The sequence below is a fragment of the Neomonachus schauinslandi genome, chromosome 3, assembly GCF_002201575.2.
Source record: "Neomonachus schauinslandi chromosome 3, ASM220157v2, whole genome shotgun sequence".
In the NCBI taxonomy this organism is placed as follows: Eukaryota; Metazoa; Chordata; class Mammalia; order Carnivora; family Phocidae; genus Neomonachus; species Neomonachus schauinslandi.
In genome coordinates, this window is record NC_058405.1 from 73,233,754 (window position 1) to 73,251,982 (window position 18,229).

General features: G+C 41.8%; 1 protein-coding gene across 2 annotated transcripts in view; it reads right to left on the bottom strand.

Moving 5' to 3' along the window:
• LOC110570270 (protein POLR1D-like) overlaps positions 1 to 18,229 on the bottom strand; it is a 44,003-nt gene that overhangs the window by 6,315 nt on the left and 19,459 nt on the right. Inside the window, exons 1-2 of one of the 2 annotated variants that reach the window (XM_044913212.1) lie at positions 14,752 to 14,784; positions 10,439 to 10,513 (exon numbers count right to left, since the gene is read on the bottom strand). In XM_044913212.1, the coding sequence (XP_044769147.1) occupies positions 10,439 to 10,455 (17 nt within the window). In that variant the 5' untranslated portion in view covers positions 10,456 to 10,513; positions 14,752 to 14,784. Of the gene's footprint in view, positions 1 to 10,438; positions 10,514 to 14,751; positions 14,785 to 18,229 lie in introns of those variants that run through there. The other variant, XM_021678253.2, reaches the window with a different exon arrangement.

Below are 18,229 nucleotides of genomic sequence, written 5' to 3' on the forward strand. Positions count from 1 at the left end.
ACTTGAGATGACATGATAAGCTAGCATTGGGTACCCACCATTCCAGGGCTTTTCGTATCTGCGCTGAGGTAAAACCTGAGCCCTGGAGTGAGAGCACAGGCTGTGGCATTTGCACCATATAACGTCACTAGCTATGTCCCAAGACATGCTTCCGGGGTTGGGGACCGAAGAGGCCACCAGACAGAGCGGCTGCTTCCCCGTCTGCAGCTCTGACCCACACAGTGTCCGCTTTCTCACCCTGGCCAGTTGTTTTTATTTTTGGTTTTAGAAAAGTATACTAGCTCAAGTGGGAGGAGCTGATTTTAGCATAAAGGGATAAATAAAACTCGAAGTATAATGAGACCGCTTACAGCTGCATTGGGAGAGTACCCACAACAGCACTACCAGACTTAAGCTCTGACATCCTGGCTCTGGTAAACTTTAAAAGGGAAGCACTTTACTTCACTTCCAAAGCTGTCAGCTCAGAAGCTGTGAAGGCTTCTGCATGCCCCAGGAGAGGTGGATTTCTGGACAATCTGCCATTAGAGAGACTCGCGGACTGACTGAGGCTGGAATTGTAAGCTTTTCATCTCTCTCTCTTTTTGAGTGGGCCCACGATATAACATAATGTGTAAAAATAAGGCACTTCCTCCTTGCAGTTATCATCCTTGACTTAGGAAAAACAGTAGACTGTAAACAAACTTAGAGAACAGAAAGGGGATGAGATATGTGATTTTTTTTTTTCTTTCTGGTTTTAACAGTTTTTGTCTTTACTGCTGAAGGATAGAAGTAGTAATATCTAGCATGCTACAGAGTCAGACCTGCCACTTTTCAAAAAGAAGATGTTATTTATTTTAGAGAGACAGGTGGGGGAGGGGCAGAGAATCTCAAGCAGACTCTGGTGAGCTTGGAGCCTGACGTGGGGCTCGAGCTCAGGACCCTGAGATCACCTGAGCCGAAACCAAGAGCTGGACGCTTAACTGACTGAGCCACCCGGGTGCCCTAGACCCGCCACTTTTGGATTCTAAGATAGTTCCGTGAGTATGACCCATCAGATAGTGGTACACAATCACTAGCCAATGGGAATAATAACACTGCTGACACTGACTTCCATGAAGTAATGGCCCATGCCATGGCATCACTGATGTCACCTTGTTCCATTTCTCCAATCATCCAGCACTTTATGAGCGGACAGGAGAAGAAAAGCAAGTTATCTGAGATCCCAAGCTAGGAGGATTGGAATCAGGGGGTCTGATGCCAAAGTCCACCCTCCCAACACCATCCCAGATGGGGAAGAAGGAGCAGAGAGAGACAAAGACCCGCTGCGGTGGAACCAGGTGGCCAATCACCAGAGCAGTGAGGCAAAGAAACCACGGGTGAAGAGCCTGTCGGCACGCCTGCTGCCAAGGCTGCTTCGTCCGGCAGGGCACCAAGCAGCAGATCTGTATGCAGTGTCAAGTGGAGAGTCACCGACACAGACGAGGCTGGGACAAAGGCAGAAAACTCCCTAAACGCACTGGATTTGGAGAGTTGTGAAGTACAACAGGCATTGGGAAATTATGATTCTTATTTTTGTGGTGAGGGAAATAGAGGCCTTGGGATCATAGGAGCAAGTTTCCATGGGATGCTCTCCAATTCACTCCTTTATTCCACAGCCACACTCAACCCTGCACTGGCAAGCAGCACTGTATCTCCATTCTGTCCGTTCCTTTGCACTATCATGGATGTGAGTACAAAAGAACGCCCGGAGAAAAAGGCACGACTGCACCCCAAACACTCCACGAGACAAGGGTAAAGTAATATTTTTAATCTTGGTGCTGTGGTTGAATGCAACTCATTTTGTTGTTTAATGCTGCCACAACCACAACCACCCATGGCGCTTGCGGTTTGTAATCTGACAATCCAATGCCGCAGCATGCGGCTGCCCAGGAAATTCTTCTAGAGTGTGACAAGTCACCGCCATTACTCAACTGTTAGTCCTTAATTACTCTGTGGACAACAGTCCTGAGGCCCAAGGCAGCTTTTCAGTGTAGTCGGTCCCCAACGCTATACCCAAAAGTAATGTGCGATAGTTGACACGTTTGTACATATATACATATACTATTGATTTTTAAAGGTCTGAGAATCTTGCATATGTAAGGCATTAGGCTGGGTCCTGCAGCAAAGATAAATCCCGGGCTATCTGTCTACGTACTTGTGCTCTTTAGCAGACGAGCAAGAGGAACAGAGGATGTGTGAAGATAAAGCCCAGAAGCAGCTGTGTGAATGGTGGTGTCCTGAGAGAGACGACAGGCTGTCGTCCTCGGCCTCCTACTCCCGTAGCGGCACACATTATTTCCATAGCGATATGATCCAGTGCTAACACACGCAGGGCTCTCTGATTCACTTTCATGACTGGATCTGAAAGGCATGTGGGAAGCTGGGGGCAGGGAGCATGGACGTGCCTGTGCGCTATCGGACAGTAACACATGGAAGAGAGGTGGTGCAGTACACGGAGCATTACGCGGGGGACGAGAGAGTAAATGATGATCCATTCAGCAGCAATTAGCTAGCTGGGGCCTTAGGAAACCCCTCTGGGCCCCATGTTCTTTAGCTGTAAAGGCTTTCGATCTCTGGGCCCTGAAATACTGCCAAGAGCCTCGTCCATGAGTCTATTCTGAAATGGGAGCCCTCCCTTCCCCGCCTGCTTGTTCTAGTACGCTGCATTGTGCTCACCTGCTCACTTGTCCATATCCACCAATGGATTAACAACTTTAAGGCCAGGACAGGGAGTCTTTTTTACTGCTGCCTGAGCCTGGCCTCTTTTTTTTTTTTAAAGATTTTATTTATTTATTTGACAGAGAGAGACACAGCGAGAGAGGGAACACAAGCAGGGGGAGGGGGAGAGGGAGAAGCAGGCTTCCTGCGGAGCAGGGAGCCCGATGCGGGGCTCGATCCCAGGACCCTGAGATCATGACCTGAGCCGAAGGCAGACGCTTAACGACTGAGCCACCCAGGCGCCCCACTGAGCCTGGCCTCTTAATATACTTACTGGTGCTCAGTCAAATGAATTAAAAAAAAAAAAATGCCTGCATAAAGACTCGAGAAACAACCAACAAGCGGATGACACACAATGGAAGAACAATGTCCGTGATTTTTCCCCTTATCACCGGAGTGACCACCACACCAAACAGAAAAGCACCCCAAAATGCCGTTTGCCTTAAAACTGGGTTAGAAAAACTGAATTTTCATTTTCTGTCAAACTCCATCTTTATAACTTTTCATACCAGAATATAAGCCTTTCCAAGTATAAGGCTGAGGTTCTGCAAGCACTGGACTAAAAAATTACATTGGGCTACAGGTCAGCTGATGTGAAAGTGACTAGAATAGAAACAGCTTTGTGGACAATGAAGCTGGACGAATTTCTGAAATTTGTGCTTATAAATTCCTTTATGTTGACTAAAAGGAAGTCATATGGGCCCATATTTCAGCTCCCTTGAGGCCTCTGTCAAGAACAGCTTCTGAAGAGATTCTTTTGCTGAAATACATCCATGGAAATACAGAGCACCAAATGGTCTCTTTCTTTATAAAATAAAAAATGGCATTCCATGGCATTTACTTTAGTTCAGCAATCTCTTTCTGGCAATGGCTCAACTACCTCACTAAGATCTTTTCATGGAATATCCAGGAGGAAAAAAAATGGCACTCTAGTTCTATTTTAAACTTTAAAGCAAATACAAAGGTCTCCTAGATGCTTAGAAAAACAGACCATGGCCCACTAGGAAGCAACAGATCGTCTACTCCTTTAAGATCTGTCCAAGAAGGTGTGTTGACAGGGATGGAACTTGGGACTCCCGTGGCTGAGCATCTGGCTACCCGAGTGCTATAGAGCCGTCTGCCCCTGGGAGAGGTGTGGGAATGCTCTGAATTCTGCAGAGCAGGTTGGTTTCATTCTTTATAATATATAGGGATTGTTACAGTGGTTTTCAAATTTGTGTGCACTTTAGAATCACCTGGGTATCTTTTTAAAACCCCAAAGCACAGGCCATACCCAAACTAATAATCTTTGATAGTGGGACACAGACATTAGTATTTTGGGAAGCTTCCCAGATGATTTCAAATGTGCAGATAAGTTTGGGAACCACTGGATCAGTAGTTAAAAGCTTTTATTTACACACACACACACACACACACACACACAGAAACAGATGGAAAACCAGTTATCCTCCCAGGATGAGCACGATGGGGAAGATGTTCTTTGTCTCAGCACGAGGGAGCAGACGCAAGTCATGGCTGTCCTTCAGCTAGATCCGTTTGCATAGCCCGTATCTGTCCGGGTGTGCTGAACCAAAAACTGCCTCAAGGAAGAGAACCTGTGTGAATGTTTGACTTGCAGGTGAACTAGCTGGTTATTCAGATGTGAGTGAGCCTGACACTTCAAGGAAAATAACTCACAGTTTTCACTGGCAATGATAAAACCTGAGTTTTCAAGTGAAAGAAAATTAGACTTTTAGAAAACTGTGCACTTGACAAGTTCTCAGCATTTAAAAGACTTTTCGGATGAGATTAGTGGTGATATTTACAAATGTATTCTTTTAATATTATATAATGAAATGTGTTAACATTTGGAGGATGACTCAGTGAACCAACATTTTTGAGATGACCAATGCATGATGTTATAAAATCATCTATGAGGAGACGATCCAGTCAAGGTGCAAGGTAGATGAAGGGATTTTATTATAGCAGAACATGAAAAGTCTACATTATTAAAAAGAATGTTAAGAAACTACCACTCTTCGAGGTTATTTGCAAAGTTTTGATGAAGGATTAAAGGATACCATAATTTTCTGGAAAGACTATTGAAATACTTCTTCCTTTTCCAAATATATATTGGTGTGAGGTTGAATTGTCTTCATATACTTCAATCAAAACAACAGACTGTAGAAGCATACATGAAATTCTAGGTGTCTTTTATAAGCCAGGCATGAAGGAGGTTTGCAAAAATATTAAACAATATCACTTTAACGCAGTATTTTTTCTGCGAATATAGTTATTTTTATAAAAGGTATATTATTTCCTTTAACATGTAATAGGCTTATTATTTTAAATGTATTAATAAATAAATCCTTTAAAATTGCTCAATTTTAATTTCAAATACAGTAAATACTGATAATCCACATTAAAAGTTCTTTGTGGTCAATAGTTTTTAAGAGTTGGACCCTAAAAGCAAAAAGTCGGGGGACCACCATTACAAGACAATTGAGGAAAATAGCCATGTCAGCAGGAATTCTTATCCTGTAGAATAATGGGAACTTGGAAGTTTCACATATTGTTCTCCCAGGATCCGCCTCTTCTAAGTCTGGAATGCTTTATTTGGCCTGCCATCTTTTACTCCCTTTTCAACACGCTTCTCCCTCCTTCATGGGAAGAGGCTGCCAGTTGTCCCCGAATATCCGTTCTTCCTTTCTTCTACAGTAAAAGAACCCCAGATATTTGTCTGGCACATGACTTCCTGGGGGAAAAAAAGACTGAACTCCTGACCTTGTAGCTGAGCTGGGTGAAGACATGAAAGGAAATTCTGACCAATGGCGTATATGTAGAAATGGTGTAGGCAGCTTCTGGGAGGGGAGGCGCGTCTTCCTTCTCCTTTTCTTCCCTTCTGCTAACTGAAATGGGATTGAATGGCTGCCACCATACTGGGCCAAGTGGAAAAGCATCACACCCTATGACTGGGAGATGTGGAAAACTGGAAGAGACCTGGGTCCTCGACAATTTTGTGCAACTGCTGACCTTCCTGATACAATGCTCAACGTGCACATCAGTACTTCTACAAATGTCAAGATGACCTGTACATGTGGTAACTCTCTCCAGGGGAAACAGAGCTGACACTGATAAACTAGTTCTCTCACTATCAGAAAGTTCTACTAAGCCAGTAAGGGGCAGAAAGATTGTCAGGATAAATGACTTCCATCCGGAAAGCTGCCTAGAAGCAACTGATCTCCTTGAGCACTCCTAACATAGCAAGAACCCTGACTGACATTTTCTTATTCACCTGCCAAGCCATGAATTCATGATTTAGCTCTACACTGATTCTTTCACACATGGTATTGGATTGGGCCAGTGGCTATGGTCAACCTGATCGCAGTCTTATACTGAAGACCTAAGAAGGAGGGGTATCCTATGAACTAATAGATTTGAGCCTTATACTGAACACCTAAGCAGCCTGCCCCCCTAACCAAATTTGTACTAATTTGATTCACCTGAGTAGAGGCACCTTTCTCTCTGTAAAGGACAGAGGAGGGCTGGTAAGAAGGTAAGAACAGATCTAACTAACACTGACCGACTGTTGCATGACAGGAAAAATGCCGAATGCTTCCTGACATCTTATCTCACCAAAGCTGTATAACTATCTTTCCACGAGGAGGGTATTTTATTGAATCTAAGATGATTACATACATATGTTACATACAGATTGACTCGCACTGGATTATTTCATTTTTTATCACTTTATCCATAAATACATCAGAATGAATTTCTGAAAGACAATAGCTTTAAAAAATGAAATAATAGCAAAACCATTATCACACCTAAAAAATCCACATTAATTCCTTAATATCATCAAATACTCCAATTATTTCATAAATGTCTTTTTATAGTTAATTTGGATAAGCATCCAAATAAAATATACATTTTATTTGCTGTGTCTCAAATCTATTAGTTCATAGGATACCCCTCCTTCTTTTCTCTGCAATTTATTTGTTAAAGAAACTGGGTTGTTTGTCCTGTAGAGTTCCCCACATACTGGATTTTTGTGATTATATCCCTATGGTGTCAGTTAATGTGTTCCTCCGCCCTCGGTACTTCCTGCGAACTAGTAGTTCTAATTGGAGATCTTATCAGATTTGGGTCCAATCTTTTGACAAGGATATCCCAGAAATGGTGGCGTGCTCTTCCTACTGCATCTTTTCATGGCCGGAGATGGGTTAGTGAGTTCAGGTGTGGTCAGCCTGTCCTGTCCCAGAACTGTCCCCAGCAACTCCTCATCTGGTCAGGTTAGTAGCCAGTGACCTTCGCCTAGGACCAGTGTGTCCTTAGGGATTGAAAATGAGGACATTCTTCTTATTTTAAAATCAGGTTTACGAGGTATAATTCATACAGAATAAAATTTATCCTTTTTAAGTAACAGTGTGAAGAGTTTTGACAAATATACAAAGTCATGTAATTACCACATCAATCAAGATGTAGACTGTTTCTGTCACCCACAGAGTTCTGCAGTAAATCCCTTCTTTCTGCCCCCACTTCCTGGCAACCAATGATCTGCTTTCTGGTCCCTACAGTTCTGGGTTTTCTAGAATGCCACATAAATGGAATCTTACACTGTGTAAGGTTTTTTTTTTTTTTTTAAAGATTTTATTTATTTATTCATGAGAGACAGAGAGAGAGACAGAGGCAGAGGGAGAAGCAGGCTCCCCGCGGAGCAGGGAGCCCGATGCGGCACTCGATCCCAGGACCCTGGGATCATGACCTGAGCTGAAGGCAGACGCTTGACCGACTGAGCCACCCAGGTGTCCCACACTGTGTAAGGTTTTGTGTCTGGCTTCTTTCCCTTACCAGGGTGTCCCTGAGATTCATTCATGCAGTTTGTCTGCTTCTGTTCCTCTTTGTTGTGGAGTAGCACTGAACGTATGGCTAGAACCTCAATTTGTTTATCCATTTATCAGTTAGTGGACATTTGGGTTGTTTCCAGTTTTATCATGAATAAAAGTGCTGTGCATATTACTGTCCAGATTTTTATGTAGGCTTAAGTTTTCAATTCTCTGGTAATTGGTTAGAAGAACTCTCTATGGCAAATGTATAAGAAACAGCCAGCTATTTTTCAAAATGGCTGTATCATTTTCATTTCTGCCAACAATGTGTGAGCATTCTAATTGTTTTACATCCTCATCCTTATTTGGTACTGTCAGTCTTTTTTAATTTTAGATATTTTAGTGCATGTATAGTGGTAACTAACTATGGTTTTAATTTGCATTTTCCTGGTAACTAATGTTTTGAGCATCTCTTCATATGCTGATTGGCCAATCCTATATCATTTTCAGTGAAGTGTTTGTTCAAATCTTTTGTCCATTTTTAAATCAGATTGTTTTCTTATTGCGTTGCTAAGAATTCGAATGATGATCTTATTCTGTAGTCCTTGTACATTTCATAGACACAGTTCTACAAGGAAGTTTTCTTTCATCAATTATTTGGTAACTCTGAGGTATAATTTGTACAGGGAACAGGATAAATGTTTTATTTTTCTTCTCTACTTGCCAATTTTATGAATAATGATTTGGTTCCATAGCATTCTCCAAAAGGGATCATTAAGCTTCTTGTTGTGATTATCATTATGACTTTATGGATTTTAACATATTTAGGTATCTCAATCATTATAGCTTTATTCTTCTTGGTGATCAAATTATCCTATCTGGTGGGAAGCCTTTCAGGTTGTTTCCTAAGTCTTTCTGACATCACTTTCTGGATCCTCTTACACATTTCTTGCCTGTGTAGTAAGAGTTTGGCCTTACCCACAGAGAGGTCTGGCTTCTGGGAGGAAATCTCAGTTCTGGGAGGTAATGTCACACCTGACGGAAATGTCTTTGTTTGGATCTTAGGATGGGACAGGCCCATGGTCTTAGAGTAAGAGCTGACCATGCCCCCCACCCCCCGCAAAAAAAAAAAAAAAAACCAATCATGTGATTTAGGGTGGGAGCTTTGAGTCACGTAGTCTTGGTCAACCTGGAGACTGAGATCAACTATGTGAACAATCAATCAATCATGCCTAAGTAATGGAATCCCAATAAAAACTTTGAATACCAAGGCCTGGGTGAGCTTCCCTGATAAGCTGGGTGGGTAATGTGTCCCGACTCCATGGGGGGAGGACAATAGAAGCTTCATGTTTGGAACCCTCTCAGACAATGCCCTTTATATAAGCCTCTTATTAGGTCTGATTTTAATCTGTATCCTTTCCCTGTAATAAACGGTAACTGTCAGTATCATAGTTTTCTGTAAATTGTATGAATTCATCAGTGACTTAAGGAAGCTGAGGGTACTGTGGGGAACTTCCTGAATTTGCAGCTGGTGTAAGAAGTGAGGGCAGTCCTGGGGACGGCGACCTCTAACTTGCTGTCTGGTGAACTCCAGGCACTACCTCGGATCTGCAGTCAGTTATTTCTCTAAGGTTCTTGGTCTTCTTTCAGTGAGAAATGGTATTTATATAGAACAATCTGGATGCCAGGGGCACTCACTGCTACTGAGTGGGTGGTCATCATTTCTAACACTTTCCCATGAACAGAGCTGGAAAAAGCTTTTCTTTTTTAAAGAGAAAATCTAGCATGGCTTTGTACTGTTATTTCCAATTCAAACGTAGGATTATACGTTTTTACTTTGATTTTATATCTTTATCTCTTTGACACTGGAGATCTGGGTATTTACAACATATAAATATTTACTTTGCTTTATTCTGTTATATAATAGTTTCAGAAAAACATCAGTATTGTTGACAATACGATGACTGAAAACAATTTAAGGTTTCTTGGTAGTTCTTTTGGATATAGAGTCCAATTTCAGATCACATGAAGGAGTTCCTTTATGTGCAGCTAAGCCATCCACTAAATGGCTTTTTAGGTCTATTTGCTTTATTTTGCTTGATTTTTAAGGATTGCCTTTTCCCTCTGTTTAACTTTGTTTTATATTTTTATGTAAACCATGTGCATGGTTCTAAGAGTCAAATCTACAGAATGAGGTATATTCTGAAGCCTAGTTTCTACTCCTATCTCATTTTTACATCTTACTCTTTTTAATTACCCATAATCCTCCACTGTATTGGGTTCTACATTCTAGATAAAAGATCTAAAATCAGCATATTTATTGAATGCATGTGTTACTGCTAAAGTAAAGCTTAAAAATGTTTAAAATTAAATTTTTAAGGTTAAATTTTTCCTTTGTTTCTGAACTTTAAGTTTTAGAGCTCTGTTTTATATGTAGAAACTGTAAACGCAAACTTTAGTTCTACACAGCTGAACTGTCACATAATCAAAATACTTACAAGTAGAATTTTAAAAAGAAATTTCAATTTACTAAGGACTATAATTAAAACAGAGATCCTTAAACAATGGACACTGATATAATATCACTCTCACACGGTGCCTTTGGGCAGTCAAAGGCAGTCATGTCTCCTGGGGATCTTAAGGACTTAAGGGATCTTAAAGACCCCTTAAGGGCTACTCTCCTTCCCATGCCCCTTGCCCTCTTCTTCAGGGTCTCAGAGCTCCTCCAGTGCTGGCCCTCAGCAGGGCTCCCACTCTCCTGCTCACCTCTGGGTGATTTCCTCCACCACCACAGTTTTATATTCCCTCTGGCTGCTAAAAGATTTACATATCCACACCTCCAGTCAAGACTTTCTCTTTAATGTTGCTTTAAGGAAGATTACTCAAGAACTTACCAACCCATAGGTCCCATGGTTTCTGCTCTCGTTTTCCCACGTTTTGCCTCTTTAAGCAGTTCTTCAATTGCTTTCCTGATGGGGAGAAAAAGAGATTTGAGAGGTAGTCACTCCACTAACTTCTGAAAAATCAGTTCTTTCCACATATATGATCTTGCAGAATGAACTGCTTTCGAAGCATACAATTTCAGAATTGGGGAGAAATTTTTAAAATTTAAAAAACATGGTTGATAGGTTTTGAACATATAAATAACATTAAAAAGAAACTTTCTATATGAAGGGGGAAAACATTGAAAATTAAAGACAAAATGACAAGCTATATCCATATTTAAAACCTTCAAATGTATTATTATTCTAAGAAATAATAATGAACCCAACAAGGATAAGTATGTTTCTGCCCCTTAGTTAGTGAGAGAAATGAATACTGTTTGTTCTATTAATGGGGACTGAAACTGATATAACATTTCTGGAGGACAATTTGGCAACATGATAAAGAGCCTTCAAAATAATACATACCTGTTGACTTAAAAATTCTACTTAAGTATCTTAAGAACATGGGTACAGTGTATATTGGATAATTTTTTTGAAGATTTTATATATTTGAGACAGAGAGAGAGAGCTTGCGTGCACATGTGCACACAAGGGGGGGCAGCTCAGAGGGAGAGGGAGAAGCTGACTCCCTGCCAAGTAAGGGAACCCCATGTAGGACTGCATCCCAGGACCCCAAGATCGTGACCTGAGTCAAAGGCAGACACTCAACCACTCAACTGACTGCGCTGCCCAGGCACCCCTGGATAATTTTTATTTCAAATTTATTTGCATGTATATATTACATAAGAAAACATTTGGAGGGGTGTTATCAAGATGGTAGGATGCGTTTCTGGGTGATTTTTAATTTTTTTTGTTTGCTTTTCTATTTTTTCTGGAGTGAATCTGTGTTATTTGTGCAATTTTTAGAAAGATATTGAAAAAAAAATTCCAGAAAATGTACTTATCAACCATATTCTGAGATTTTACTATGTCCAAGGTACTGTGCCAGGTGCTATGGGTAGTAAAATAGAAGATGAGCATTCCTGACTTTACTATTACTTATGATATATAATTACTCAAGTTAAGAGAGGTATAAAGTTGGAAACAAATACAGCCCAAAGACAGAACTATGTATCTAATCACCAAATTCTGAAACTGGTAATTATACATTGATTCTATATAAAAACATTTAATTATGCTATTGTAGCACTACTGTAGATACAATTTACATAATCCTCAAATGATGTGAACATTTATGAATATTTTATAATGATTCTTATTTTATCAAAGCACATAGCTTAAAAAAGCAAATATTATTTAAAGACTTATAATAAAATGCAGCAGTCCTCTACATCATCCTTCTCTACTCACCAAAAAAAATCCAATTTCAACCCTTAACAAAAATCTGTTTCTCCTGGTATTTACCTCCACATTTCTATTTAGTATGCTGTCAAACTATTTCACCACCCTCTTGATCTTCAACAAATCTATCTGGCTATTTTTGTATAATTTACACATTTTTAAATAAACTCCCATTGACAGTGAGCTCTTTAAAAAAAAATGTCTTTTCAGCTGACTCAGCAGCTGGACACTTTCTGCTCCATCCTGGAGAGCCCACTTGACCAGGTCAGCAAAGAACCAAACACTGACCAGCTGATGTGCCCTCTGACCCCCTGGACTTGTTCAGTCAGATTGTGTTTCACAGCCCAGCCCCCTGGCATCAGGAATAGGTAAGTGCATCTGCTTACCACAGATCATCACAGACCCTCCTCCGCACTATGGTCCCCTCGAGCTGAACTTAACCAAACTGACATAAGACAGATTAACAGGAGAAAATAAAATTTAATAGTGTACAGAAGGGGAATCCATAGAGACAAGAAATTGCAAAGACAGTCAGGCAACATGAATGAGCTAAGGAGAGGGGTAGGGCCTGAGGATACAAAGGGGAGGAAGGCCATTAGCAGGAAGGTGAGAGGAGATGTTTGGAAAAAGAGGTTTCCCTATTATGCAGATCAGTTTCTTAGGTAAAGTCTCTGTTAATAGCTCTCTTCCTGGTACAGGCTCTCCTTTCCAAAGTAAATTTAGGCAGTTGAGGGGGAGGCAGAGAGCTTTTTTTCTTGCATCTGCTGGATTTTGATGAATTCAAAATAATCTTTATGCAAAGTGGCCCATCTTGGGGCAGCCTGCCCTTGGCCCCTACATATTCTTTCTCCCATCTCTTTACAATAATAATACATCCCATTGATGTGATCTGAGGCCTTTGTCTCATCCAGTATTTAATGAAAAATGTATCCTATCTAGCTCCAAAGATCCTTTTTCACCCTCACAGATGTAAGTTAAAAAATCAAAGCGTAAAAATATTCTAAATACACCTCCTCCCCCTTCCCATCAGTAAGTGTGGTAGTTTCTAAATAAAAACAGGAATCCATTATACTTAGATCCACCCATACTTAGATCTCTTCTCCTGACAATAGAAAGTTAAAAAATCTTAAGGGAAAAAGCTTGTTTGGGCAGTTCCCCAATTATGAACAAACTGTCTATCAGTCACAAATACACTAGAATGTATTTTCGCATAAAACCCATGTTAAAATGTTTACCTAGCTCTCTTGGACCAGCCCACAAAAAGCCCATTTGTGTCATAATACAGTTGAAATGCTGCACATCTGCAGAAAACAATACTCAGTCCCAGACCTTGCAGAGATCCCGAGCCCATATTCTAGGCACCTTCAAGAGTTTGATGTTGATTTTTTTTTTTTAATTTGACAGAGAGAGAGCGCACAAGCAGGGGGAGCAGCAGAGGGAGAGGGAGAAGCAAGCTCCCCAGAGGCTCTATCCCAGGATCCTGGGACTATGACCCCAGCAGACGGTAAATGCCCAACCAACCCAGGTGCCCCAGAAGTTGATTTTTATATAGTTTTGATTTCATGTAAAACCCTCTCCAGCACTATCATTAACTTTCTCTGCCATGATTTCAGAGATCTGACTTACAACCACCACCAAAGAGAAAAGAAGGTATAGGTATGAGAAAGGCTGCCGGGGTAGAAGGAATTCACTTGTGACCGAAGAGGCGGAGGGGGGTGGTGGGTTGGGGGTGGGGCACGCTCAGTCCCCAGCAAGCATGGGAGGTGGGACCCCACTCCCAAGACGTTTGGTATTTGTAATTGGGTTAACACTAACGAACGTTGGCATGGAGCTTTACCTTTGGCAAAGTGCTGTCCTATCTGAACAGGACAACATAGTTATGGCAACTAGTTTACAGATGAGGAAAGTGAATACCCTGCCTAACTTGCCCAAGGCAGCACTGCTAGTGATCCTGGAGGAGGAGTAGGGGAGAGGGGACTGGGAGGGAGAGAGGAGGCGGGGGAGGACAACAGGGAGTAGGGGAGGGGGAGAGGGGATGAAGGGGCAGGGGAGGGGGACATGGAGCAGGGCAAGGGGAGAGGAGGGAGAAGAATCCGACAAACAAAACAGCCCCTGCACGTGTTTAAGGCTACATATCCTCTGAGCTTCCGGTTCGGTTCTACCACCTATCTTCTCTACAAACGTGTGCACAGCAAATGCTGAGGAATTGTTTCCGCTTTATCATTAAAGGCAAAAAATAAAATGAAGGGGAGGAGGGAGGCTGAACAGAGCTGCCGCTGAGTCCGCACTCACTCGGAGAACCGGACTGGCGAGAGGCAGAGGAAGGAAGGACTCTGCGCTATTTTGCCCGAAGAATGTTGAGCATCTGCTACCACCTCCCACCCCGAATTCTCCTGCCTGAGCTCCGTCTGCAGGGCTTTACTTCCAAACAGGAAAAGAACGATTCCTAGCAATCGTGCCTTCTGGCCTCGAAATAACACCAGCTTCGAAATTCAGGGGAGAAGAATAGAAAGTCAGGTAGTTCTTTCGGCTACTTACTGTGGCCTCTATTGTTTTTCCTGGAAGACTTGCTAATGATTCTTGGGTAAGGAAGGAGCAAAGCCAGCTTCTACTGCACATTATCCCAGAGGCTTAAATCATCAAAGATTATGAAACATCAACCTCAGGAAACAAGATAGTTATTTAACGAGAGGATGAAACGGAAGTGTAAGCTACATTAAAATACAAGAAAACCCAGCAGCAGGAGGATATGGAAGCACTAAGCGCAGAGAACTTGAGCAAGTAAACAATTATTCAGACACAAATTTAGTTCTGGGTAATTTTGATACTGAGATTCTTCAACATCCTAAAGATTTCTTTGTAAAACAAATTCATTATATTAGAATAAACACTTAGAAAGAAAGCCAGCTCATTAAGCAGACCGTTCTGGGCACAGGAACCAACTGCAGTTTGGTTTTCCACCATCCACGTGTCTATGGGCTCCACCCAGTCTTCCAGCCTCGCTGGGCTTCCGCAGGACGGCCTGTTCATTCCATTAGCCAGCTGGCACGTGCTTAAGGAATGTAAACGGATGATAATAGCAGCTGAAATAGGAGCCAAGTGGGAATGCAAATCTGGTGCAAAATCATCTTAAAATCCAAAGTCGAGCACATTAGTTTTGAGTCATCTGGGTCTGTGTTTCTTTTTCCTCACATAAATCAACCGAGCGAACTAACTCCATCAGTATACAGGAAGGGGAGGGAGAAAACCAAGGCAACTGAAATCAAACAACAGAGACTGACAGGTGGCAAATTAAATAGTGGAGAACATGAGAAAAATGAGATCTTTAAAGGAATAAAATCAGAAAAGCTAAACATCAAGTAGTCGTTCAAAAAAAACCACAGGGAGGAGAAGGACAGAGAGAGTCCGAAGCGGTTTCTGTGGCGCTAACGTTCCGTTTTGCGATCACAGTGCGGGTGACCCAGTGCACTCGCTCTACTTACCAGGCTGTGCACTCAGGATGTGTACACTTTTCTGTATGTATCATTAGAGTTCAAAAAAAAAAGATGACGAAAAAAGCTACCTTTGATCAACTGAGTGTACAGTACCTGTCACGTGATGGATGGGAAAAGCGGTTCAAATAAGTCGTGTAAGACTAGCCGAGGGCCTTGTGTTCAAACAAGCATAACCTGGTGACAAGCACAAAGACTCAGAAGATGGGCAGAAACCAGCGCAGTGCCATTGGCTGCTGCTGACCGGAAGGCCCCTGCCACGCCCAGCGACTCATCAGTGCGGAAGGCCACCAGCTCATGCCCGGGCCGTCCACACACAGCAGGGCGCCGGGCAAAATTTAAAAGCAACTCTACTACAGCTATCTCAGTGTCTTCCCATGGAGTGGTAAGTTTTGAAGGAAAAAAAAAAAAGGAACAATTTGCTTGATCTTCGGTAAGGATTTGATGTCAGACCACAGAACACTCTGATAAAAAAATAGGGACAGATGATTCAGATCACTGCTGGACATCTGCCTACAGGCTCATAATCAGTCAGCGGTAATTAGCAGTTGAGTGACCACATGGATTGGCAGAAACCATAGGACAAAGTGTGGGTTCTGTATTATTCAGTAATTTTATTATAGATATAGATGAAGAAATTCAGGCCATCCTAATTATTTAATTTCAGAAAACATCAAATTGTCTGGGTTCACCTATCTGCTGTAAAGAAAGGTAAGAAAAATCAAATTGTGGATAAGGATTTCAAAGGTAAAATTCAATAGGAACATTGAGATCATTTGGGAAACGGAAAGAATTATTTATAGTTAAAAGCTGGAAGCACAAGAAGTTAATTCTGTAGATTATGTTAAATTTGGCCAACCTCTATCAAGCACATGCTCTGTAATATGATTTATATGGTGAGCAAGGCCCTTCCCTATAGAGGCTTACAGTAGGGACTGTATATCAAATAAAGACCTGTATGTGTACATCAGAAATAAATATTGGATTACTTAGGGGAATGTGGGGAGGGAGCCTCAGTATATATTTATAACATAACAGGCAGAGATATGAGAAAAATTGCTTCGTTTTTAAAAACAACTTATGGTGATAAAACACCAGAGGTCAATGGAGGAGCATGAATTTGAATGCAGGATTAACAAAACTTGATGATTTCATGCCAACATAGACCAGAAAATAAGAAGGAAGTAGTATTTTAAGCAACACTGGAAAAATCAAACACGGATTGCTTTTTACGTTGATGATCATAACCCTACAAGGTTGTTATGAGGATAAAGTATTTCATTTTGATCGGGGTGTTCTGATCAGAAGCACAAGACATAGGATAGGTGTTTTTTACTTGGCCAAACTCCTAGAGGTCAGGACGTTGGTCTTTTTCACTCTAGTTTTCCCTATGTCTGGCACACGGTTGGTCCTCAGTTAAGATTTGGGGAATGAATGGTTCTGGGTGTGAGTGGGACAGGACAACAACGCAAGGATTTAAAAGTAAAAATACTGTACCTGTAGCCAGAGGAGGAGATGCTGGGGGAGATGGAAGAGACGAGACAAGGATGATGAAGACACAACAGTGAGATCACGTGTCACAGGGCAAAGAAATGCAATGACAGGAGCCCATGGCCGTGGGCAACTTGAGCCCCCCTGAGGCGGCCAGACGGGAACAGGGGCACACCAGCACTGTAGCCTGGGTGCCATGGAGTATCAGACCATAGTGGGAACGCCTAGACGTGGACCGAAGATGCCGCGGACCGAAGACGCCGCGTCAGTGCTCAGAATGAGGCACAGCTGGAATCTTTCTCGTCAGGATGGAGGTCTTTCATCCTCTAGGGCTGCTTGAAAATCTCAGCAAGCTTTCCTATCTAGAAAACACTTTTTCCTTTGTGTGCTACCACAGATAAATGACCTTTGTTTGGCTTCTAATATCATTCTTTTGCATCATTATGCGAATGGGCGAAGCCTACTTCATTCCTCTCTGTTCGCATTCTCTAAACTCCATCTCTTAGTGGAGATGCTAATTGCGCTTTGAAATAAAAGTACTCGGTGTTGGGAATCTGAGCAAGCTAACGGAGACCGCAGTGGGAGCTTCCTGGCCTGGCTCCCCGAGGCCTTGCCAGACATGACGTGCCCGCTGGGATTACCACGTTCTTGGGCCTTAGCTTTGTGAGTCCAGAAGCCCAGTTTGGCTGGGACACCCAGCCCAACAGCGGCACTTTATCTGCTATTACAGGGTGGAGCTCTGCTCAGGCCACACTCTCTGCTCCAACCGCTGTGCACGCCAGCCACATCCTTGTCACCAGACATCCAGATCACGTGTTACCTTCTCTGCAGAACTTTCCTCATCTCCTGTTTGCTCCACACCAGATGTTACTACCACTCCTTTCTCACAGGCCCACCGAGGGACAAATAAAGTCCCACAGACCATATTTCGAAATATTTACAAGTTATAAAATCAGCTAAAAGCTATTAAATATATTCATTCCTCCTACCATTTTAAATATACCTTCATTACAATAAAAATAAAAAACATGTGAAAAGCTATGTTTTTTTAAATGACTGAAAGTCAGCAAAATACCAGAGATAGTTACTGCACACACTGATAATTCTGTTTATGAGTTGGTAATATTTGGATATATACAGAAAGATACAGAAAGATATACGTTCATATATTATGTATTTATTCCATAAGATTTATTTTCTTGCTTTGATTTTGGCAAAATCACTATACTGTTAAAATCAAGATTTTTACGTAAGTTGTTATTTTTTTTACAAAGATTTTATTTATTTATTTGAGAGAGAGAGAAAGCAAGAGAGAATGTGGGGCTCGATCCTAGGACCCCGAGATCATGACCTGAGCTGAAGGCAGACGTTCAAGCAACTGAGCCACCCAGAGGCCCCCATAAATTATGTTCTAGGA